Raw genomic sequence first — 25,663 nt, 5'->3', positions numbered from 1 at the left:
CATATTTATTTTTGGACAGTCTGACATTTTACACTCAATTTATAAATGCATTTTTATATACTTATTTAATATATCACACAACGTGTAAAAAAAAAAAAAAAAAAAACAACACTCGAATGAATTTTTTCTTATGACCTTAAAATTGTTTTAATATTTTATACTTTCTAATTTGCGTCTAGTGACTACATTTGAATTGAATTTTTATTTTGTTGTAGTTTAAAAAGTTTTGTTTGCTATAATCCCCACTTTTAAGACCAGGGTTAGTTGTTACAACTAGCCCCGGTCTGTCCTAGATCTTAAATTTAATTTACACCATAACTTTTTTTATTTTTTATGATTTAGTCTCTCTTTTCTTTCTTTGTATTTTGCAGAAACAACACTTTACTGTTGCGTGTTGTGCACTTAATAAACTTTTGATTTGCTGTAGCCTATATAAACTTTACACATTATTTATAAGGTCAAACGCACCTCAGACAGATCAAAGGAGCATAATGGGCGTCATTTGGCTTGCTTGTCTTTTTAATGGGGTTTTATAAAGGGGCTCATTCAAAAGTCAAAACGGCGTAAGATGCGATTTCACGCCTTTTTAGGTTCATTCTTAAGTGGCCACCAGTACACGATAACAGCTGTGAGTCAGGCGCGCTGAGGTGAACGGACACTTGAGCGTCCCCCGGCAAACGAAGCGGCCGCCGCGCGCGCCAGTTTCCGTTCTTCTCTCCGGTTGCTGGGAGCCCAGACAAACTCACGCTCTGTTTGAGCAGAACACAATTACAGACGGGCGCCTCAATATTTGCTCAGAAAACAGACTCCCCACGAGCGATGGGTATAAATGAGCAAACCGCTAATTATCCATAACGCGAAACGGACAGCACAGCTTCACGAGCGACATCCATCGAGCATTACACGGTAAGAGAGACTCACATTTGAACATTTTCTAAAGTAATACTAAATTATCTTTTCTTTCTTTCTTTCTTTCTTTCTTTCTTTCTTTCTTTCTTTCTTTCTTTCTTTCTTTGATCTTTTTCTGTTATCTATAGCCTATAAAAAAAGTTGTCACATTTAATCTCACACAAGTTATAACATTCTTATTGTCCAAAACATTTTATATTTTACAGAAAACAACAACAATAATTAAAATTAAAATAATTAAAAAATATTTCTTTCTTTCTTTCTTTCTTTCTTTCTTTCTTTCTTTCTTTCTTTCTTTCTTTCTTATTTTTCTGTTAGCTAAATAAAAACTGTGGTAAGCTGTCACATTTATAATCTTTTAAACGTAATAAAATTTTTATTTTTAAACATTTTAAACATTTTTACAGAAAACAACTTCAATAATTCAAATTAAAATAATAATTAAAATAATTCAAATTATGAGAATCTTTTTTTTCTTTCCTTCAGTCTTTCTTTGTCATATTTATATCAGTGATCTTACGCAATTTATTAATTGTAAAGCTGCAATTTTTTTACAGAAGATATAATAATACATTAACAAATAAATACATTATATATATATATATATATATATATATATATACATACATGTTTTGAATTTTTTTTATATTATATATACAGGTATGTGCATGTGTGTGGGTGTGGGTGTGTGTGCGTGTACACATATATGTTAAATATACATTTATTACACAAAAAATAGTCTTGTTATGAGAAAACAACATTTCTGCATCGACCATACAGTATTACCGAGATATAGCCTTTTTCTTCGTGACAACTGTCCCCAGTCTTTTGTATATTTATGTATACATATAATTTTCTTCATAGGATGGCAGCAAGTGTTATCAGGACGCTTAGTAACCTGGGTTTGGCGAAACCCTTCCCTCCCTGCTTCTTTCCAGCTGAGGATGAGGAGGAGACTGAAGAAGAATATGAAGAGGAGCTGAGAGAGGACAGTTTGGAGGAGGACGAGGATGCAGTAGCCAGTGAGTCTCAAGAGGAAGAGCCGTGGAGTTTTGATTCGTTCCCCAATAATGCTGAGATGACCAATCAGCTCCTGCGGTTTGCTGAACTCATCAGCAGCGATGTCCAGCGCTACTTCGGCCGAAGCCAAGATCCTGATGCCTGTGACATCTATGCAGAGAGACCGTGTCCAAAAGTCGGGGGCCGCCAGCGGTACTACGCTGACTTCATCAAAGTAGCATCATCAGGTCAGGCGGAGGAGCCTGAGTCGCTCGGGCCCCTTGCAGAGCTCTTTCAAGATGCTCAAAGGAAAGGACAGGGTTTACCCATGAACCAACGTCGCCTGCCAATCAGCTTTTGGACAGAACCTTTGGCACATCAGCTTGACGTCTTGGGTGATGTAAACACACAAGAGAACTCGCTCAGTATGATTAACACATCAGAGGGCTCCAGTAACATCAACACGCCATTGAGTATGTTCAGTAACACGAGCGTTTGCACCATGACCAGCTCCAGTATCTCAGCGACTCTCAGTAGCTCAAGCACACCAGACTTCAGTGATTTACTTGCTCACTGGGCCATGGACAGAGAGAATCCCAATGAATTCAACTGTGACTATCCACTTTCATAATCAATCAGCCTGTCTTATACACCGCAAAATATCATGTTGTTAATTTGTTCTGCTTTTCTTCTTGTTCTTAATGTCGGTCTTGTTTTTCAGTAAAATATTTGCACAAGACAAAAGTGCATTTTATCATGTTCTCAGTTGTTTTCATTTGTTTTAATTTTAACATTTTTATGTTATTTTATTCATTAACATTTGTTTTTTTGGCAGTGCATTCAGTATTCAGTTTTTCTATTTAAAATGCTACTCCTACAACATTTTCTTGATCATTCTTACTCTCAAGTTTGTTTTCATGTATAAAAAGACAGAATTATTTTGCTAAAAAATGTATGCAACAAAGTGCTATTAAAACACCCTGTTTGCGATCAATAGTGCTTCTAACTCCTCACACAGAGATGACCAATTACAAGGCAGAAATAAGTAAGAAATGATGTATAGTTAGTTAGGTCACAATCACAAAATAAATTGCAACAACTGAACCCCAATGTGACCATTTGTGAACCCAATGAAACTTGCAATGAAGGAAATTGCCTACCTGCACTTAAGGTTATTATCGTCAACTAAAACAAAAATCATGCAGGGAAAAAGACATTTATTAAAAACAAAATAACTTTATAATATACTTTATATTATAAAGTACTAAAATAACGAACTAAAACTAATAAATAAAAAGTAATAAAAACTATAGACATTATAAAAAAATGATAAATAAAATCACAAAAATGCACAGAAAGTTCTATAACTTAAACTAAAATTAAAGTTAAAACAGAAAATGTTTTAAAAAATCTTGTGAAATCAGAAAATATTACAAAATCTAAATATTAACAAAAACTATAATAGTATATCAATGATACTTAAAATAGCACTGCCTAGTCATTTATACAGAATCAAGTATTCCAGACAGAAGTGGAATAACACTCACATTTATGTTCATTATAAACTTTGAAACAATAGAACAATGACAGAAAACAGAATGAGAGGCACTTGGTAAACTGGTTTCAACACATTTCCTGGTAATAATGATCTGAATCTGCCCTGTCATACTACATGCACAAAACACACTGAACTAGATGTCTATATTTATCCACATAACCACAGGCCGTTAAGCTGAATAATTCACAGGTACAGGGAATACAAGTTTTGGTAGCACAGATTCCCACATCTGTCTATGCAGTGAGTGTGTGGGAAAATGAATGCATGTCCCTCTCTATAATTTCATAATTTGTTTAAATAGTACATGTGTGCAGATCTTCATTTCGGTTCTCTGAGTGCTTACGTGTCTGAGCAGGGTGAACTCACTAGTGGCGCTGACAGAAAGGCCAGATATAGACACATGGTTTGGTCATGGCTAATTCGCACACACACACGCACACACACACACACACACACACACACACAATACTACATGTTTTTTCAATGATATCTACTGGACACTATTCTAGATAACTGGAAGCAAGCCACATTATATTCTCAGGATACTAAGTGATGTGAATTTCCTACGTTATTATATTTGCCTGTAATCTGATGTTAATTTTCCACTCTCCAACGGCTCACTTTCAGAGCTCATGTGAAGTGGCAACAAGTAAGACCAGTAGATTTGCACCACGCAGGCTTTTCAATGATTCGTCAGCGTCAGTGTTCTCTTATCAGCACCACAAGACCACACAGAAGCATGTTACAGCTCATTTCAGCACTCTTCCTCTGTAGGCCCCTGAACCGATCGATCATGAGGCTTCTACACATCCTGGGTTTCACCCTCTTGCTCTGCAGCCTGTGTGTGAGGGCAAAGGAGGAAACAACTGAGGACAAAGTAGAGGAAAAAGTTGAGGACAGCTCTGAAGAAGACACAGAACCAGAGAAACCAGAGAAGACAGAAGAAATTACAGAAGAGAAAGACGTTTTGGTCCTTCATAGCGTCAACTTTGACAGAGCTCTCAGTGAGAACAAATACCTGCTTGTGGAATTTTGTAAGTACTCTATGACTTTCCTTTAAAATATACTCTATGACTATATTTGTGCTTACAAGTGGTCATTCTGATCTTTGTCTAAATAATGCAAGAAAACATATCATTTTACTGCATTGTGTGTTTCAAAATTATTTAAATGATCATTTAAAAAGTTTTATATTCAGTTGCACGCATTTAAAATATCCTATCAAAAGCAGCACAAGTTCAAAGATTATTAGCATTTGTTGGACACATCAGCCATTAGGAGTGCACCTGTTATTTCTCCCACGCTTGTAAGGAGGGCCAGTTATGCAAATGTTACAATTGTGTATTATGCTATTGTCATTGCAGTAAAATGTTAGAACAAAGGTGAAAAAATACTGATATTATTAATGTCAACATTTATGCAAATGCATTTTGAAACTTAAGTGGCATTTAATTCTGAACTGCATGCTCTGAACCTAAAATATAGGGAATAGTTGTAACACTTACTACTCTTGTAATATGTCTTAAACAATTTCAGAGTAAAGTTAGGGATCGCAAAGTTTTTTGTATGAATTATTATTATAAATAACTGTTTTATGTTTTAATATATTTTAAAATGTAATTCATTCATGTGATATTACTGCAGTCTTTAGTGTCACATGATCAGTAGAATAATATGCTGAATTCTCTCAACATTTCTTTTTACTATCAGTGTTTTTCAGGATCTGTTGAATAGGAAGTTCAAAAGCATTTGAACAATTCATAAAACTATACGTGACTCAAAACCTAGTTATTGAAACTTGCTCCTGTCTTTTAAAACATAAAAAGATGCTCCATGGTGTGGTCACTGTCGCAATCTGGAGCCCATTTATGCAGAAGTGGCTGGATTACTGAAAAATGGGTCACCTGAAGTACGACTGGCCAAAGTGGATGCTGACGAAGAGAAAGACCTTGCCACAGAGTTCCACGTGGGCAGTTTTCCCGTTCTTAAATTCTTCAAAGATGGCAATAGGCAAAATGCCACCGATTTTTCTGGTAATGCATTTATTTGTTGGTGCATTTGCATGCATGTTATTTTCATACAGTGTGTTCTATAAACACAAGCTCATAGGTATTATTCTATGATTTGAACAGGAAAGCGAACGGTAAAAGGAATCACGAGGTGGCTGGAGAGGCACACGGGGCCCAGCGCTACTGTTCTCAATGATGTGAAGAGTGCAGAGGCTCTGCTGGATGCACATGATGTGGTTGTGGTTGGATTCTTCCAGGTAAATTACCTATTGTTTGCATAACGTAACTGACTTTTTAAGATATGACATTACCTTATAGCCAAAGCGTTCTAGTAAAACATCATTGCGCTCTCTATTTATAACAAGAGATTTATAATTGAAAAGTTATTATTTTAATTTGTTCTCTTTTTCCCAGGATTTGGCAGGAGATAAGGCAAAGATATTTTATGATGTAACTTTAATAGCAGTAGACTTTGACTTCGGAATCACAAGCAACCCAGAGCTCTTCAAGAAGTATGATGTAAAAAGCGACTCATTGGTGCTTTTCAAGAAGGTAATTCCAATACCCCGTAGCACTACAGTTTGCTACTGCTATTGGTGGCTATTTTGATTCATCACACTGATGTTAATCTTACATATTCGTTGTCTATTTATCACAAATAGTGAGTCACTGAATCATTCATTCAACTGATTCGCAACTGAAAGAAGTCTTAAGGTCATTGCACACTGAGTCCGAAATTTTTGCGTGCGTTTTCCTATCAAAATGCATGCTATGGATGCGAAAACGCAGAAAATCGAACCTGATCCGAATTTTTTTATGACGGACGAAAATTTCGGACTCAGTGTGCAATGAGTTTTAAGGTCTTTGCACTCTGAGTCAGAAATTTTCGTATGCGTTTTTTCGTATTCGTCATCCTTTCCTATCAAAATGATTGTTACGGATGCGAAAATGCAGAAAATCGAACCTGATCCAAATTTTTTATGACGGATGAAAGTTTCGGAGGCATTGTGTAGCCTAAACGTAATTGACACAACGTGAGGTCGTATTTATTTTTTAACGTGCTAAAAATTCGGATGAAAAGTTTGGACTCAGTGTGCAATGACCTTCTTTGTTAAAATTTGCGTTATAATTAGACTACTTGATAATAACGACTCCTTACCTCATTTTAATTGTGTACGGTCATTTTCCACAACACCTACAGTCTAGTTCAGTAATATAACGCTGACTCGCTCAGCAAACGGGCTATTCATTCACTTTGAAGATTAATTTATAATCATTTGTTCACACCCCAAAAATCCCTACTTTGGATTTGGAAAAAATGATGTGTAGTTTGCTCTACTGTACTGTTCCTATCACAACCCCACACATTCTTCTCTTTGTATATATTCCAGTTTGATGAAAAGCGGGCAGATATGCCACTTACTGAGGACAGCAAGCTAGACAAAGGAGAGATGATTTCATTCATCCATACCAACAGCATGAAACTTGTCATTCCATTTAATGAAGAGGTAACACTTCAAAATTCACTTCAATAACCAATGAAACCAATTGCTAAAATAATTAAAAACTGTCTTAAAAATAAAATAATAACATTTAAAATCAAATCAAATGTATGCTAATGAAATTAATCACGATTTTGGTGATTAACATCTTTTTAATTTCATACATTTTTTATTTATATTACCTTTCTGCAGAATGCTGACCAAATATTTAGGTCTAAGGTCCGTAATCACATGATTCTATTCATTAACACAACTGTGGAATCCCAAAATGCATTGCTAGAAGATTTCAGAGATGCTGCCAGTGAGTTTAAGGAAAAAGTAAGTGTTTTAACTTAATAGCTAAATTATAATTAAGTTAAATATTGGGATAACTTAACTCATATTGGGATAGAGAGCTGTTTCTAATCTTGTCATGCTCACAGTTTGTGTGTATGTGCGCAGGTGCTTTTCATCACATTAGATGTTACGTCTGACAAATCGGATCATGTGCTGAAGTATTTCAGCATCTCTGCAGATGATGCTCCTATTATTCGCCTGATCAACATTGATAAAGTGGTGACATATGCAATGGAGGGATCAACCATCAACAAAGACACGCTGAGAACATTTTGCCAGGGGGTTCTGGATGGTACCATGAAGGTGTGTTTCTGTAACCAATCATCTTCATTCGCAGCATGTGCAGCTGTAAATGTATTATACAGTACATATGAAAGTATAAAATAGTACTATTCAGCAAGCTTGTGAATCAGTATGATGAACTAATTTAAATATCGCACTTCAATCTAGCCCTTTTTGAAGACTCAAGAAATTCCAGAGGATTGGGACAAGAATCCAGTTAAAGTCCTTGTAGGGAAGAACTTCAAAGAAGTGGCTTTTGATGAGACTAAGAACGTCTTTGTGGAGTTTTGTAAGTTAGCACTTTATATTTTCAAGTTCAAATAAAAGTATTGAATAGTGGCTTTAACATTTGTGTCCCTCTCACAGATGCTCCATGGTGTGGTCACTGTGAGCAACTGGCTCCTATATGGGATGAGTTGGGTGAGAAGTACAAAGACCATGAGAATATAATCATTGCAAAAATGGACGCTACAGGAAACGATGCGGAAGATGTCAATATAGAGGGATTTCCCACCATTAAATACTTTCCAGCTGGGGCTGAAAAGAAGGTTCGCAACAACATTAAATATTAACATTACTTTTATATTGTAAAAGGACATTAAATTGTGTGTTGTTTTTCTTAGGTTATTCAAATTTATTGTTGAGTTGCTGTGTATACTAAATAGCAAATCTTAAGTGATGATTTTTTTATTACTCCACAAAATATAAAAGCTCTTTATATAAAGTCTGATATTTATCTTAATGTAAACTTTCATAGGGCGATACTGTATATAGCATATCTCAACTGCTTGATTGCTTGTATTGTCAAAATCTAACCACCAATACAAATAAATTTGACTTGACTTGAGTATGTACCTACTGACAAATGCTTTTAAAATACTTTGTGCAAACAGATCGTTGATTATAACGGAAACAGAGATTTGGAGACCTTCTCAAAGTTCCTGGATAATGGAGGAGTGTTACCAGAAAAAGAGAGTAAAGATGATGATGAAGATGATGATGATGATGATGAAGATGAGGTCAGCCAAAAGCCAGTAGATGGCTTGATTATTTAGTCTGTTATTACTAGCAAAAAAAGCTATTTGAGAAATTTGAGAAATATAGTTGGTGTGTTTCTTTTTGCTTTTCAGGTGTCAGATGAACCAACAGAGGAGTCACCAAAATCTACCAATGAAACCAGCAAGGATGAGCTTTAAAAACAAGGCATAAATAAACTCATTTGTAATGAATAAGAGCAGTGAGAGATTTATGCCAATGAGCCAAATGTGTTTTGTCAGGTTAATGTCATTTTTTTCTGCAGTGGACCATTTCAACAAACTACACCTGACGAAATTGAATAAAACAACTTAACATGTTAAGGTTTTTTATTCATGGTCCTGGTCTTTAATTTATTTATGTCATGACAACTCTCTGAGTGATTTGCATGGTAATACACATGACAATGTTAATGTATTTGGTCTTGGTGGAGTAGATCTGCTACGCTGCTGCTGCTGCTGAGACTTGTTACTACCAATACATCCATAACATGTTGCTGTGAGCATGTAAGAAATACTGCTGCTGCACATAACACGAATAACCCCCATAGCATACATGATCACACCGTAGCAGATCTATACAGGTGGAGCTGGGGAAGGTGGAGGGCTTCTGAAGTGCACTGCTACTGCTACAGCAAACACTGCCAAGTATTGGAATGTTGAGCAGTGAGCTCATTGGCTACCAGTACAGGAGAGAACCAATCAGCTATGCCTTGTGATAATGTCATTATGTCATATTGTGTTAGATCTATCGGACTGCACCATCTAGAGTTTCATGCCAGAACTTTGTATTTCTGTGGTGTGAGATCATTTAGACTCTATCAGTATTAGTATTTGGCTTCAAAAGAGTATATGGATGAATCTTAGAAAATTGTCAAGAACATGCCTAAATTGAAGCCTAAATGAAGCCAATTTTTATGACCATTACGATTTTTTAAATTACAATTAGCTTAGTAGTGTTTTACAACATTTACAGCATACACAATATCACTGTATTACACTGTATATTTATTTCAGTTTTTACTGTAATATAACACACACACTGAAAAAAAAAACTATTGCTGTCAAATAATCTAATAAGAATCACTATCGCTACTGCATTACATTTCTTTTTTATCATTTGATTTTGAAATAAAATGTAACATGGACATTTTTGCAAGTTTTACCCTTATGATTCTTTTAGTGCATTTGTTGATGCCATGGCCTTTATTTACACAGTAAACAAATGATGATGAATTCATTCATTAATGTCCTTTGGCCACATTTATGATACAACATCCATGTTTGTACTCTAAATATTTCATAAGCAGCAAAGCTATAGCAAGATATATTCTTCTCATGCCACAATACAGTAGTTGAAGGAAAGGAGTACTAATGTTAATAACAACTGGATCAAATCATTCAACCAAATCACAATAGAATACGTTTAACATGTCTGTGTGAAGCATTTATTTTTACTCACCCTAGGGTATGTTCGCTATGTAGTTGCACATTCCTCTTCATTGCAGTGGAATGCACAGATAGTAAAGATGAACAGGTAAACAGGTAGAGTGAGTCAGGCAGTGATGTCATAAGAAAACCTTTCTGTGAAGTATCAACACGCAGGTAAGAATAATTCGGCTATATAGACCTGTTTAAATTTAAACTTTAAAATGTACATTATTTATGACATTATTTGTGACAAAAAGTATTTTGAAGTAAGGTGAAACAAAGTATGCGGTGGCCTGTGTTATTACAACTTGTATATGAAATTTATACTGTCTGTATGTATGAAGGAACAGACATGATTTGGCAAAAAGACAGGCAAACATTCCCTATTTACAACAAAGTTTGCAAACTATACATGATAGAATGCATCGATGTTTAGTATAAAAAAACATGCTTTAATACCAACATGATAAGTAAGGTCTGTATGTCATGCAACATGCGATTACTTTGTTTTTTTTTTCAGCCAAGTTCACATAAGAGATTGCAATATCAGGGATAGAATCAAATAATAGCCTATAAGTTGAGTGATATGTCATATAGATGAATAAAAACACATATCGGATTTGTAAAAGAAGAATTAAGTTTATGTAAGGACATACCACCTATTTTTTCCCCTTGTGCTCTTTTCATTCCTATCATTCTTGTTCAGGATCTTGGCTGGTAACACAAACCTTTTAGGTTTGATCCAGAATGAAAAAGCTGAAAGACTGAAATGAGGCTACAATTGGCCATGTAGCCATAAACACAAGTATAAAGCACTTTTTGGAAATCAATATGGATGTTTTATAATGTGGAATGAATTATTTTATTTAGTGTCTTTCTTACATAATGGGTCATGGGTTTGAAGTAGACCTATAGGCCTATGATCAGGTTAACTTACTTGTGATTTTATATATAGATACGTAATCAATTTATTCTCATCATGACTTTGTTTTACCTCTGAACGCTTCAGTGTGGCACCTTAGAATACTAGGGTACCACTTTCCTCTCATATGATGCTTTAAACCACTGCTGGTTGTAAAGAAAGTATGTTTTATTTTAATACTATAATTAGATTTAGTCGGACTGTTTTTGCAATGACTGAATCAGCACCTAACTGACTAGTATTAGTATTTTTATCCGAAGGTAATGTACACAGATTTAGTACTGTCGTATTTTCATGTTCTTCAAAAGCTCAATGAATGACTTGCTATCTCATTATATCCAGTAATAGATGGATATTCCCGCATGTACTTCAGCAACAGCAAGGTCCACATCCCCACCTCCCCCCTACAATGACTTTAATAAATTTCCCATTTATGAGGAAATAATTCCAGCTTCACCTCCACCCGATTACACCGTCGCTATAGCACCACCTGCTGACAGGGAGAGAGGTAAGAGCTGCAGCTGCTGAGTGCAGCATGTAAATTGCATTTATATAAAAATGAAAATATATATATGCATTATATTTGTTTACAGTCAATCTTCAAGAGATTCCTCAAAACCCCAATAGAAGGAGGGCAAACCCTTATCCTGTCCTCAATGTGCCCCCTCGAATTGAAATAGTCGAACACAGAGAACAAAGTAAGTGAAATTAAAGGAATAATTCATCCAAAAATATATATTTTGTTTTTCTGAAAATGTACTCACTCTCAGCCAGTCTGAGATGAAGATGAGTTTGTTTCTTTATCAAAACAGATTTGGAGAAATTTAGCATTATATCACTTGCTCAATAATGGATCCTCTGCAGTGAATGGGTGCCGTCAGAACGAGAGTCCAAACAGCTGATGTAAACATCACAATAATCCACACGACTTGAAAAGTTCATGTAAACAAATTAAGGCATTTTAACTTCAGACCATTGCTTCTGGCCATAATATCCATAATATTGTTTTCTCCAGTGAAAAAGTCATCTTGTCTAAATCAGAAGAGAAATATGCACAGATCAAGCACTGTTTACAAGCGAAAATAATCCAAAACAAACATGTCAGTGGATTTTGATGTGAGAGGACAAAAGGGGATGAATTTGTTTCTTCCAAACACACAGCTTTTCGCTTCATTAGGTGTTAACTAACGGACTGGAATTGTGTGGATTATTGTGATGCTTTAATCAGCTGTTTGAACTCTCATTCTGACGGCACCCATTCACTCTCGAGGATCCATTGGTGAACAAGTGATGCAATGCTAAAATTTCTCCAAATCTGTTCCAATGAAGAAACAAATTCATCTACACTTGGATGGCCTGAGGGTGAGCAAATTTTAAGCAAAATTTCATTTTTGATTGAACTATTTCTTTAAATCAAGCATTTATCCTTAAAGTCAGAACATTATTGTCCACATAGTATGTAGGTATATACATGCACTGTGTACAATATGCACATTGTACATCGGAATGTATTTCTTGTCTAAGCAACACACAGTTTTGCTGAATGAACCAGTGTTATTGAAAAGCTGGAAAAGACAGTCAGTTACTGCTACCTAATGGCGTAACGATAACACTGTAAAATCCTCACCACTAATGCACATACTGACAGACTGTCTGGAACACGCACAGAAAAACAGAGTGATGCAAACACTGAAAAGTATCAGTGCTGTTTGGGCTACATAATAACGCCACTCGTATACTGTATACTGTGCACAATATGCATGTGTTCTGTATTAATGGAACACTGCTTGTTGACTGATTCTAAAAAGAACTCACTTTTTCTCTATTTAAGTATTCATGCAGCAGATATTGCAGCCTGTAGCTCCTCAGGTGGTCGTGGTGCAGCCACAGCAGATGCTTGTTCTTTTGGATGACACACCGACAGCGACTGTGTGCAAGTACTGCCATAAGAGCATCATCACTGATGTGAAATATAAATCTGGTTCTGCTGCATGGGGCATGTGCTGCTTATTAACTGTACTTGGGTAAGAACTACTGACAAAATTGTGTTGTAACATACATATTAAATACGTCAACTATTTCTTATTGTGTCTCTGTCTACATTATTTTGTTTTACAGGTTCATTTGTGGATTTTGCCTCATCCCATTCTGTTTCAGCGGTTTTAAAGATGCCCATCACTCCTGTCCTTACTGCCATAAGCACTTAGGAATATACATCCGCAAATGACTTTATTTCCAAACTCTCACACACATTCAACATTATGATCAATAGTTGTATTTTAAAAGTCTATAAACTGCCACAATGTTTTAAAATAAGTATAATGAAAAATATATTTGCTTATGATTTACTTATAGGTCCTATTTACATATTTTTAAAAAATGTATCCAAACTGTTACACAGTATTAATGTGATAAATATATTTAAGTGCGCTAATTTTAAATTTGTTCACTACTCACTGCTGTGTGTGTGCACTTGGATGGGTTAAATGCAGAGCACTAATTTCGAGTATGGGTCACCATACTTGACAAGACGTCACTAACTAACTTAATGTAGTTTTCTTACTTGGAAAAAAAGCTAAATATCTTTACATAAAATCTTTCCTTTAATATAAATGAGGCTGTCATACATTTTACAAATACCATTTGTGATTGCACATTTTATTATCTGTATTAATATGTAAATAACAATATACATTTAAGATATTAAATGTATACACTATTGTATTGTTGATCATGAGCTTGAAGGATTTAAAGCATTCATTATCTTCTGTCAGTCTAGTATAAAAACAAAGATGTCAAAATGTAATATGTCCTCATGTCTTATTTACGTTTACAAGCCAGGGTTGAATAGCATTATTTTTCAATAAAATCAAGAAAATTAAATTAAAAAAGAAGCAAGTTGAGTGTCACATATTGAGCACTGAAGGAATGGCGATAAACACATCTATCCAGATTATGAGCTACATAATTCTGATTATATCCTTTGCAATTTGTTAATATCTTTATCTATCTACTGATGATATGATATATATAACTGTTGTACAAATTTAATGTAATACAAATAAAAAAGACTACTATGTAATATATTTATGTATAATTTCATAAAACATTGTTATTTCATTGTAGATTGTCAGTAAAAACACTTGAAATCAGCCCTTTTTGCTCCCTCATCAGGAAACCATCACACACAATTTGGATCTTAGAAATCAGAAAGATTAAAAAGTACTTATTGTCATTGTCCGTTTGGTCCTCCACATAGTCATTGGCAAAGTTGACAATTTGTTGCAATGCATCTAAAAACAGAAAATCAGTTTTGGCATCAGTGGTACCAGGGACGTCCAAATCAGTGGTCCCCCCCCCCCAAAATTTAATTTGTTAAATAATTATTGTTTAATCTATTTTAATGCAATTGCAAAACTATTCCAACATCTCAAATAGCCTAACTAAAATAAAATATGTTTTTGTCTAATTCTTGATGAGTTTGATTGACAGCTGTGTTAGGCAGTTTTGGGCATGTTGCACTTGTGAATTTGTGCGTGTTCAGTTAGCCTGTAATCTGCAGTTGTATGTTAGAAAATGTTAGAAAAACACCAGCAACGCATAATTCTGGAAAAACTTTTTACTGCCAAAGAAACCTGGGCTTCCATACCACCTCAGCAGTGCCACAAACTGATCACCTCCATGCCATGCCGAATTGAGGCAGTAATTAAAGTAGGGCTGCAACAACGAATCGATTAAATCGATAAAAATCGATTACTAAAAGCGTTGGCAACGAATTTCATAATCGATTCGTTGTGTCGCGCGACGCGGAGACGTTTGATTATTAAAAAAAAAAAAAAAACTTTAGTTGAGCGCGGAGCGGAGTGAACACACTCGGTCTCTCTCGCGCACGGATGCTAGCAGAGTTTGGCGCCTCATAAATAAAAACAAAAAGTAAAAAAAAAAAAAAAAAAACGAGCGGAGGTAGAGGAAAGATACATGGCGGAGGCAGAGAAATCCGTGCGACCCAAGTCATCCAAGGTGTGGGAGCAGGGGCGGCGTTTGCGTATGGCAGAGTATGGCAGTTGCCATACCCTAGCCCAGTCAGGTGCTGTGAAAAATTATCCAAACTTGAGTCGCTTATAATTCGTTTTTATTATTTTAAATCAGAGAGTTTTAAAAATAGTAAACCAATGATAAGCATTAAAATAACTTGTCAGTAAAACTTCGTTACGCCATTGGATCATCGAGCTCTCAGCGAGACCTCGTACCTTCACCCCGCCTCCGTTCAGATTGACGCGCCGCGCACAGCCTGGAGATGAGATCTCTGCTTTTTCGCAATGCAAGGGTGAATAAATAATTGGTGTTTGAATAGTACAGCGTTTTCTTTACTCAAACACTATGTCAGTAAAGGATAATGTTTTTGTGTGTTTGAAGAGTGGAGAAGAATTAGTTATTTGCTGTCTATATACGTTTTAAATATCCTGTGCATTATGTGCATAAGCGCTTAATTTGAGATTTTGGCCAAGTGTATTAAACAACAAGAAAAAACTAAGCGCCCATATAGCTACAATCAAAGTTATATAACCTGTAAAAGTTGATGAAAGCATAATGCACTTATGCACTGCATAACAGCCGTTCTAACGACAGACAAAACACTCCATCTCCGTCATTCTCTGGTCAAAAACATTATTAACTCCATTTGAGCTTGATTTTCATATAATGTTAAGTGCAGGTGTCTGCTACAATACCAACGCTAACGACGCAGTGTTGTTAAATTATTTAATTTTTGCACTCCCCCCCCCCCCCCAGATGTAAAGCATACATGTGTATGTTTTTTGTGTTAGTCCATTTTTATTTTATTTTATTATTATTATAACAGCTCAGGGATGTTCAAGGAGCAACATGTTTGTGCACTTTCTAAAGATTTTAGTTCTGTTTTTGAATAAAGGGTTGGAAATGAATGCTTTTTTTTTTTTTTGTTAATCCGATTCATCGATTAATCGAAAAAATAATCGATAGATTAATCGATTATTAAAATAATCGTTAGTTGCAGCCCTAAATTAAAGCAAAAGGAGCCCCTACCAAGTATTGAGTAAATAGACAGTAAATGAACATACTTTCCAGAAGGCCAACAATTGACTAAAAATGTTTTTTTTTTATTGGTCTTAAGAAGTATTCTAATTTGTTGAGATAGTGAATTGGTGGGTTTTTGTTAAATGTGAGCCAAAATCATCACAATTAAAAGAACCAAAGACTTAAACTACTTCAGTCTGTACGCGATACACGAGTTTCACAATTTGAGTTGAATTACTGGAATAAATGAACTTTTCCACGGCATTCTAATTTATTGAGATGCACCTGTAAGTGGCTGCTTAGGGCCTCTGTGTAGGGTGGCAGAGAGAGCTCAATGCGCTGCAACTTCAGAAAACACATGCAAATAGAAAAAGCACCAGCAAATCAAGAAAACATCTTCATCAATTTGACATTTATTTGTTTGTGTTGTGAGCATTAGCAGCGCGTGTGTTGTCAAATTGACGAAGTTGTTTTCTTAATTTGCAGGTGTTTTTTCTATTTGCAGCGCGTTGAGCTCTCTTGGCCACCGTATCCGTGGCCATCAGGGGCCCCCAAAAGTACATGAAATAACAGCTTGATTTTTTTTTTTTTGGCAAATGTATTTGGTAACTTTTTCATCTTCATGTATGCAAAGTGAATCTTCAAAGGGAATTTTACTGCACAACTGTAGAGTTCAAAATAATATGGCTTTAAAATATTTAGGTGTTTAAAAATGTGTTTATATATATATATATATATATATATATTCATGTATCTCACTCCAGCCAGGCAACCAATGTTGGCAACCCTGATATACTGTAATATAACATTTTACTTAGCTAGTTTTAGATGAAAGTTTTTGTCTTCCATGTAAAAATAACTTTCTTGGGTATATATTTTTTGTAATAAAACAATTCTGTTTCATAAACTTGGTACTGATAACAGCTTAACATTATTTACCTTAGCCAACCTTTGGAGTCTTTGCTTAGGCTATTATATTCCAATATCATTATGCCTCAATTAGCTAGCGATTAAGAGTTGTTATTTTAATGTAAAGATGGCTTGCTGCTGTGTATAATAATTTATGTTGTTAAAATAACATTCTGTTCTGCATTATCTGCTGGTTTATTTAGCTAATTTTCAGTTCACCACATTAAGTATGCCACTTAGTACTTTAAGACTTTGAATGCAAATTAACATCTGAACACTCTTGTGGGTTTGCTACTGTTACAATTAAAAATCATAGAAGGGTAAAAACATTGGTGTGATGTAAGCAACACAGCTATACAACAACAAAAAATTGATAATGGGTATGTTAGTTTTATAGTGTGCAAATAATTAAGCATTGACTATAATCAGTCGTATTGGCTGCACCGAGGGGCCCCCAAGTAAAATTCTGCTTAAGGCCCCATAAAGGCTTAGGCCAGCCCTGTGTGGCTTATTGTGCTAAAAATTTTGGCTTTCCAATACAAACAGTCTCTGAGAAACTGAAGGAAATGCAAAAAGTGTTGCAACCATCCCCACTCTCCCAGTAGCGTTACACAAGGTTTGGGAGTCACAAACACTACAAAAAGCTCAGTGATTCACAGTGATAACCACAGCGTTATGGTTTTGTGTCTCGTGCTGTAAACAAGAAACATGGATGCCAGTAGTTTAAGCGGTTTGGTTTTCCATCATTTTCCATCAAAGTAGCAACTAAAGAAAGACACATTATATCCGCAAGCCATAGTGTGGTTAAATTCAGTTTGCTCTATTGTGTATGACCATCTCTGCTCATTTTAAATGTATTTTAATGTAAATGTATTACAACAGTTGTTTAAAATGTGTTTTCCCCTTTCTGTTATTTCTGGAGTACATTCCGTATTTGAATAAAGGGTTGGAAATGAATGCTTTTTTTTTTTTGTTAATCCGATTCATCGATTAATCGAAAAATAATCGATAGATTAATCGATTATTAAAATAATCGTTAGTTGCAGCCCTAAATTAAAGCAAAAGGAGCCCCTACCAAGTATTGAGTAAATAGACAGTAAATGAACATACTTTCCAGAAGGCCAACAATTGACTAAAAATGTTTTTTTTATTGGTCTTAAGAAGTATTCTAATTTGTTGAGATAGTGAATTGGTGGGTTTTGTTAAATGTGAGCCAAAATCATCACAATTAAAAGAACCAAAGACTTAAACTACTTCAGTCTGTACGCGATACACGAGTTTCACAATTTGAGTTGAATTACTGGAATAAATGAACTTTTCCACGGCATTCTAATTTATTGAGATGCACCTGTAAGTGGCTGCTTAGGGCCTCTGTGTAGGGTGGCAGAGAGAGCTCAATGCGCTGCAACTTCAGAAAACACATGCAAATAGAAAAAGCACCAGCAAATCAAGAAAACATCTTCATCAATTTGACATTTATTTGTTTGTGTTGTGAGCATTAGCAGCGCGTGTGTTGTCAAATTGACGAAGTTGTTTTCTTAATTTGCAGGTGTTTTTTCTATTTGCAGCGCGTTGAGCTCTCTTGGCCACCGTATCCGTGGCCATCAGGGGGCCCCCAAAAGTACATGAAATAACAGCTTGATTTTTTTTTTTTTTTTTTTGGCAAATGTATTTGGTAACTTTTTTCATCTTCATGTATGCAAAGTGAATCTTCAAAGGGAATTTTACTGCACAACTGTAGAGTTCAAAATAATATGGCTTTAAAATATTTAGGTGTTTAAAAATGTGTTTATATATATATATATATATATATATATTCATGTATCTCACTCCAGCCAGGCAACCAATGTTGGCAACCCTGATATACTGTAATATAACATTTTACTTAGCTAGTTTTAGATGAAAGTTTTTGTCTTCCATGTAAAAATAACTTTCTTGGGTATATATTTTTTGTAATAAAACAATTCTGTTTCATAAACTTGGTACTGATAACAGCTTAACATTATTTACCTTAGCCAACCTTTGGAGTCTTTGCTTAGGCTATTATATTCCAATATCATTATGCCTCAATTAGCTAGCGATTAAGAGTTGTTATTTTAATGTAAAGATGGCTTGCTGCTGTGTATAATAATTTATGTTGTTAAAATAACATTCTGTTCTGCATTATCTGCTGGTTTATTTAGCTAATTTTCAGTTCACCACATTAAGTATGCCACTTAGTACTTTAAGACTTTGAATGCAAATTAACATCTGAACACTCTTGTGGGTTTGCTACTGTTACAATTAAAAATCATAGAAGGGTAAAAACATTGGTGTGATGTAAGCAACACAGCTATACAACAACAAAAAATTGATAATGGGTATGTTAGTTTTATAGTGTGCAAATAATTAAGCATTGACTATAATCAGTCGTATTGGCTGCACCGAGGGGCCCCCAAGTAAAATTCTGCTTAAGGCCCCATAAAGGCTTAGGCCAGCCCTGTGTGGCTTATTGTGCTAAAAATTTTGGCTTTCCAATACAAACAGTCTCTGAGAAACTGAAGGAAATGCAAAAAGTGTTGCAACCATCCCCACTCTCCCAGTAGCGTTACACAAGGTTTGGGAGTCACAAACACTACAAAAAGCTCAGTGATTCACAGTGATAACCACAGCGTTATGGTTTTGTGTCTCGTGCTGTAAACAAGAAACATGGATGCCAGTAGTTTAAGCGGTTTGGTTTTCCATCATTTTCCATCAAAGTAGCAACTAAAGAAAGACACATTATATCCGGCAAGCCATAGTGTGGTTAAATTCAGTTTGCTCTATTGTGTATGACCATCTCTGCTCATTTTAAATGTATTTTAAATGTAAATGTATTACAACAGTTGTTTAAAAATGTGTTTTCCCCCCTTTCTGTTATTTCTGGAGTACATTCCCGTATTTGAATTTATTTAGCTTATATTGGCGAGGCATTAATGTGGCTTTGTGTCGTCAGACCCTGTTGTTTTTGAGGTCTGGAAAAACCCTCTTAACTTGTAATTAACGAAACTTTGCAAGCATGTTTCAAGTTCACATAAAGTTTCGGGTGTGTCCTGTAAAGATAATGGCGAAAATGCAAAATCATCATGACATTTTAACTTTTAAACTTTGCAAATTTTGTAATATTTCCTCTTTTTCTTGCAGCCTATAAATGCACTCAATTAACATATATCTACTTTTTCAACAATTCACCCATATAACCTACCCAGACTTAATTATATAAAAAAGAGATATAATTTTCATATTTTTAGTGGTGGAGAATGTGGAGAAATGTAGTTCTAACACACTAAATTTCTTCAATAACTAACTAGAGAGAAAAGACGTACTCGTCATATGCAAAAATGTAAAAGCTATGACATTTCTACTGTTATATAAAAGTTTAATGCCTTTGAATTCAGATTAATATCCATGTTTTATGGGCTGTTGTGGTTACTAGCATACAAAACATTATTATGGTTGTGAGATCCTGATCCAACTGTAACACTCATTATTAATATGACTGAACATTTGAATCTTTAAAATGCACAATATTATTAAATATTATTTAGTTAAAATATCTAGTTGATTAGAAATAAGCTGATCAACATATTTCAGTACAAAAGGATTTTTTTTTTTTTTTTAAATAATTATGTTGCACATAGACTTTTCACATCACATTTCAGCAGGTAAAATGGAAGCAAACAAACCTCACTGTTTTATTTGCCATTAAATTGGTGACCATCTTGTAAAATATGATATCTGATCAAATAAATTGGTATTTACGTCTGTTAAAATGAAATCCTACAGCTTCAGTTAGTCACATTACAGTGATTGTTTTTTTGTTAATTTGCTTTTAATTCAAATAAGAATACTGCACTGAAATTCAAATGCAACACAATGTAACAACATAAATGACGATGTTCAGGATCTGGTCTTGTTTACCAAATAAGGACTGATAGATTAACAGAAGTTTTCATTGGTGTTGAACCAGCTTTTGTGACTGAGCAAGTGGGTATAAATGAAGCTGATTTGATCAGAGAAATACACCACGGGGTATTACAGCTTGCTTAGTCGAATTTTGATTTATTGGTATGACATTTTTCTACTGTATTTCCATTCTTAGTGTTTTAAAACTTGTTAATGCATATATTCATTACGTTATTTATAATAATGTTGATGTTAGGACTTTGTCAGCATGTGGATTTCTGCAGCATTCCTTCTTTTTGCATTGGCTGTAAATGAAGTCGAGTCTAATGGTAAATGAACAAAATAGACTGAATTCCTCTACTTTTTGCATCTCTTTAAACTGCAGATGATGATGATGAGGTTTGCAGTTTCTGCTTTCTTTGATGAATTCAATCTTTTTTTGCAGATTCTTTCAACATTGGTCGAAAATGCCCCACTGGCTGGGAGAAATTTGGAACACAATGTTTTAAATATTTCAGTGACTTGAAACCATGGGCTGAGGCAGAGGTAAGTTTGTGTTCTCTGTATACATGTGTAATTAATCATACCCAGTGTAACGAAGTAGTATTAGTAGTACTTAAGTATTTTTTGGGAGTATTTACTTCACTTGAGTTTTTATATTTCAGCCAACTTTTACTTTTACTCCACTACATTTCCTAATTAAAATGTATACTTTGTATACGCGGATGATTCATTTTCCACTCAAGTCGAGGCTGGGGTGTGCGATATACAGTATCTTCTGCGATAATATGGTAACTGTAAGTGTTGTTGTAATGATGTGCGATCTGACACTAAATTGTAGACAGCAAAAATGCTTCTGTATGCTTTTTATATTTATATAATTTAAGCTAGGTAACTTAATCTATATATCACACAAAGAGTACCGTTTTTTTCTGCAGATATCAGCATGATAACACATTTAATAATAATTTTATACAAGATCGGTAAAGCAATAAGTGACTTACATTTTAGACATAATATTGCTTGTTTTTGCTCAATTTTGCCAACGATTTTTGCGTCTCAGAGCAATGGACGGTGTTTACTTGTTGAATGAATCGGCTATTTGAACGAATCGGTTGATAAAAATGATTCAGTGATTCACTCATTAACACAGTCAAATGCTTTGTTTCTGAATGAATCAGCCGTTTGAATAAATTGGTTGAATCTCAATGCCTGCGTCCCAATGTGCATACTATCCATCCTAAATTCTATGTGACATTAGTAATATTCAATATTATTTAGGGCAGATAGGGTGGATAGTATGCACATTAGGACGCAAGGAATGACTCACTCATTCACAGTCACAGTCACATGCTGCCACATACTGGCAGTTTCAATTTCACATTTCGACTTTTTTCATGTCTTAAATTATTTCAAATATCAGTGTTCAACGTTTTATGTTAAAAACAAAACATTAGGCCTATTTATGCATCTGTAACTGCAATTTAAATGCATTCATGTCCCCTATGAGATACAAACTGTAAATACATCTAAATGCTATTTCAGATACAGATTCCAGAAATGTTTTCTTATGATGGAATGAAAGACACTAAGTACCGGATGAAGTGCTTCTTATTCTTACCCAAAAATACAAAATGGAAAAAAAGAGTTAAAACTGAACACAATCTTGCTATTCAAGCTGTGTATGAACATTTTATATATATATATATATTTATTTATTATATTTTATTTATTTGCTTCTTTTCCATTTTGCATTTACTTGTACTTTTACTTTCAATACTTAAGTACGTTTAAGACGTTAAAAAAAAAACTTTTCGTATTTAAGTACAATAAATATCACATACTTTAAGACTTTTACTCAAGTAATATTCTAAACGGTGACTTCTGCACTTTTAATTAAGTATGGCTTTCAGGTACTTTATACACCACTGATCATACCGTACCTAACCGTGCATTTTACTCTATTGTAAAGCTAAAAATATAGACAGGTTCAAGTTCTAAAGAAAAAAAAATGACCTTGTATTCATGTTCATTTCGCACTTGAATTCTACAAAAATTGTTTGGTTTTTAAATGGTCAAGGGTGTTTTGTTTTGTAAAGTTGTCAAATGTTTAATGTTCAAACAAAATCCTGTCTATTTGTTATGGCATGCATTTTTCAAAGATTTTGAAAAACTTTTTATGCTCCATTTTATTTAATTTAAGCCTTTTTTCAGACTTCATTATGCATTAATTGCATTGCACCTAAATAACTCTATCCTCACAGAAACAATGTGTTGACCTCGGAGGAAACCTTGCAGCTATCCACAATCAACTCACTCACAATTTCCTAAAGACCTTCCTGAAAAAATATGCTAATGGTATCACCCGAACCTGGATTGGTGCTCATGATGCAACTAAGGTAACTAATTTTTAATTTCCATTAAATATCAATCCAACCAGTGTCAGATTAATGTAAAACAAAGTATAATTGAAAATGAACAGTAAATGTTGTTGAAAGTAAATATTGTTGTCTTTTGTCAGATATATTGCTTGTGATTTTTCACGTTTTGTAAAAGCTGGTTTGCACTGCCCCAACAAACACCAGTAGAAGTTTCACACTCAAAATGAAGTTTAATGTTTATTTAAACATACCAGAGTTCCTATTTAAGATAATTAAATTTAAAGCATCAACAGGTGGAAACAGCAACAAGTTCAGTAATGTTACTGTAATGTTCTTAGAGTTATGTCTGGTTTTGGAGTGATGGATCAAAGTTTGAGTACAGTGACTGGCATACTGGTGAGCCAAATAATGGAGGAGATACTGAAAATTGCGTGGAGATGGGCTATGGAGGTAATATATACATGTTGTCCATATATTTAAAACTGTTTAACAACATTTTTATTTAGTATAAAAGATGTAAAGGTTTGCACCTTTTATTGCACATTTATACTTATGGCTTCCTGTTTGCACTAAAGCATATTTGACAGTTCATTTCCTGAATAACGTACCTGAATTTCCACAGCTGAGCAACGCTGGAATGATGCACACTGTGATACTCATCTCGGTTTCATCTGTTACAGAAAGGCTAGAATTGAATTTTGATTGCTAAAATAATATTTCATGTCTGTCCATCACAGATTTCTAAAGTCTCCAAATTGCTGATTATAACAGACGTGCTTTGATTTTGAATTTTAATGTCAATCTTTGCAAAAAATAAAATAAATTAAATAGACTTTAAACTGCAAATGTACATCTGTTTTTTATTTTATTTGTTGCCCTGAATCACTCTCTTTCTGAGTTTTAAAGAAAACCTGTGGTGAAAATCATGTTTTTAATCCTGCTGAGATGATCATTGCATCCTAAAATGGTTGGCTGGTCTTAGTTCCAACTGGAAGTCTGGGAGTATTTTTTGTTGTTGTTGTTTTTTGTTTTATGCTGACCAGCTAAAGCAGGGGTGTCAAACTCAGTTCCTGGAGGGCTGCAGCCCTGCAGAGTTTTGTTCCAACACACAAAACATCTAGTTTTCAAATAAGCCTGAATAATGACTTAATTAGCTGGATCAGGTGTGTTTAATTAGGGTTGCATCTAAACTCTGCTGGGCTCCGGCCCTTGACACCCCTGAGCTAAAGAATGGTCAAAACCCATCAGGGATATATGTGATTTTTTCTCAGCAGGGACATATGTGACCCTGGACGACAAAATAAGTCAAGTCTTAAGTAAAACCAGTCTTAAGTGTCACTTTTTCGAAGCTTATAAGAAATAAGCTTTCCATTGATGTATGGTTTGTTAGGATAGGACAATATTTGTCTGAGATACAACTATTTGAAAATCTGGAATCTGAGGGTGCAAAAAAATCAAAATATTGAGAAAATCGCCTTTAAAGTTGTCCAAATGAAGTTATTAGCAATGCATATTACTAATCAAAAATTAAGTTTTGATACATTTACTGTAAGAAATTTACTAAATATCTTCATGGAACATGATCTTTACTTAAAATCTTAATGATTTTTTGCATAAAAAAAAAAAAAATCAATAATTTTGACCCATACGATGTATTTTTGGCTATTTATACAAATATACCCCAGCGACTTAAGACTGGTTTTGTGATCCAGGATCTGGTGTTTTTAATATGCTTTGTAGAGTTATAATTAAGCGAGCAATAATTTACACTGTTAAATATGTAAAATGTGAAAAACTAAGTAATTTTGATATGTGTTTTAAGGGATAAAGTGACTGCAGGGGGACTTTAATGAACAAAACAAAGCTCGATGGTGTAGTTACGACATCTACCACGAGAGGGTACTGCTAACCTGCCATTTACTATCTGACTTAACTAGCCGAACCTTGAATGACTCCTTGATATTGACTTCAATATCTCATCTCAGGGTTCTCAGAGCTACTTTTTAAAAATGAATGTGGCTGAGACCTACCCATAGTATTCAATACTTAAATTTCTTAAATAACGTATCGGTTCAAACTGACACGGTAGTGTTAAAATGTGCTGGAAATGTTCAAAAAGTAGGTACTGATACACACTGAAATCATTTTTACCAAGTTTTATGCTGAAAACCAACACATAAAATTAAATAACAAAAATATTCATAACATGTTATACTGACATGTAGCCTATGTAGCCTAAAAAAAAAAAAAAAAAAAGATTTATAAAATGATAAAACCTCACATTTCAGACACTTAAGCCTTTAAATCAAACAGTTAATGAGCTGTTAAAGAAATAATTAATTTTTAAATGTTTTTAATTGTTTTTAACAGAGTGTTTTGTGTTCTTCTTCTGAAATGTAGCTCTGCATCTTG

General features: G+C 34.5%; 4 protein-coding genes across 5 annotated transcripts; all 4 read left to right on the top strand.

Annotated features, from left to right (window-relative positions):
• Positions 1–505: 505 nt before the first annotated feature.
• Positions 506–2,588, top strand: LOC131544817 (protein PERCC1). Its single transcript, XM_058783312.1, has 2 exons — positions 506–906; positions 1,774–2,588. The coding sequence occupies exons 1-2, from the start codon at positions 830–832 to the stop codon at positions 2,537–2,539; spliced, it is 843 nt and encodes a 280-aa protein (XP_058639295.1). The 5' UTR covers positions 506–829; the 3' UTR covers positions 2,540–2,588.
• Positions 2,589–4,235: 1,647 nt separating this feature from the next.
• On the top strand, positions 4,236–9,652 carry pdia2 (protein disulfide isomerase family A, member 2). The gene is made up of 11 exons (XM_058783301.1): positions 4,236–4,500; positions 5,293–5,499; positions 5,599–5,732; positions 5,890–6,027; positions 6,867–6,983; positions 7,170–7,295; positions 7,419–7,616; positions 7,764–7,884; positions 7,962–8,143; positions 8,489–8,614; positions 8,726–9,652. Exons 1-11 carry the CDS (start codon positions 4,260–4,262, stop codon positions 8,789–8,791), a joined length of 1,656 nt encoding a protein of 551 aa, XP_058639284.1. The 5' UTR covers positions 4,236–4,259; the 3' UTR covers positions 8,792–9,652.
• A 487-nt stretch (positions 9,653–10,139) lies between these two features.
• si:dkeyp-75b4.8 (lipopolysaccharide-induced tumor necrosis factor-alpha factor homolog) lies at positions 10,140–14,092 on the top strand. Of its 2 annotated transcripts, none has more exons than XM_058785727.1 (5): positions 10,140–10,234; positions 11,325–11,490; positions 11,576–11,680; positions 12,814–13,006; positions 13,101–14,092. In XM_058785727.1, exons 2-5 carry the CDS (start codon positions 11,331–11,333, stop codon positions 13,207–13,209), a joined length of 567 nt encoding a protein of 188 aa, XP_058641710.1. In that variant the 5' UTR covers positions 10,140–10,234; positions 11,325–11,330; the 3' UTR covers positions 13,210–14,092. The 2 variants fall into 2 exon arrangements, with proteins under 2 accessions (XP_058641710.1, XP_058641700.1); XM_058785717.1 differs by lacking the exon at positions 10,140–10,234 and adding an exon at positions 10,326–10,865.
• Positions 14,093–20,952: 6,860 nt separating this feature from the next.
• On the top strand, positions 20,953–24,090 carry si:dkeyp-75b4.10 (ladderlectin). The gene is made up of 6 exons (XM_058780549.1): positions 20,953–21,032; positions 21,127–21,199; positions 21,316–21,416; positions 23,135–23,269; positions 23,590–23,701; positions 23,874–24,090. Exons 2-6 carry the CDS (start codon positions 21,139–21,141, stop codon positions 23,951–23,953), a joined length of 489 nt encoding a protein of 162 aa, XP_058636532.1. The 5' UTR covers positions 20,953–21,032; positions 21,127–21,138; the 3' UTR covers positions 23,954–24,090.
• Positions 24,091–25,663: the final 1,573 nt, after the last annotated feature.

The sequence above is a fragment of the Onychostoma macrolepis genome, chromosome 01 (genome assembly GCF_012432095.1).
Source record: "Onychostoma macrolepis isolate SWU-2019 chromosome 01, ASM1243209v1, whole genome shotgun sequence".
Taxonomy (NCBI): Eukaryota; Metazoa; Chordata; class Actinopteri; order Cypriniformes; family Cyprinidae; genus Onychostoma; species Onychostoma macrolepis.
The sequence above is the reverse complement of the archived record's forward strand: the minus strand, read 5'-3'. Positions and strand labels throughout refer to the sequence as shown.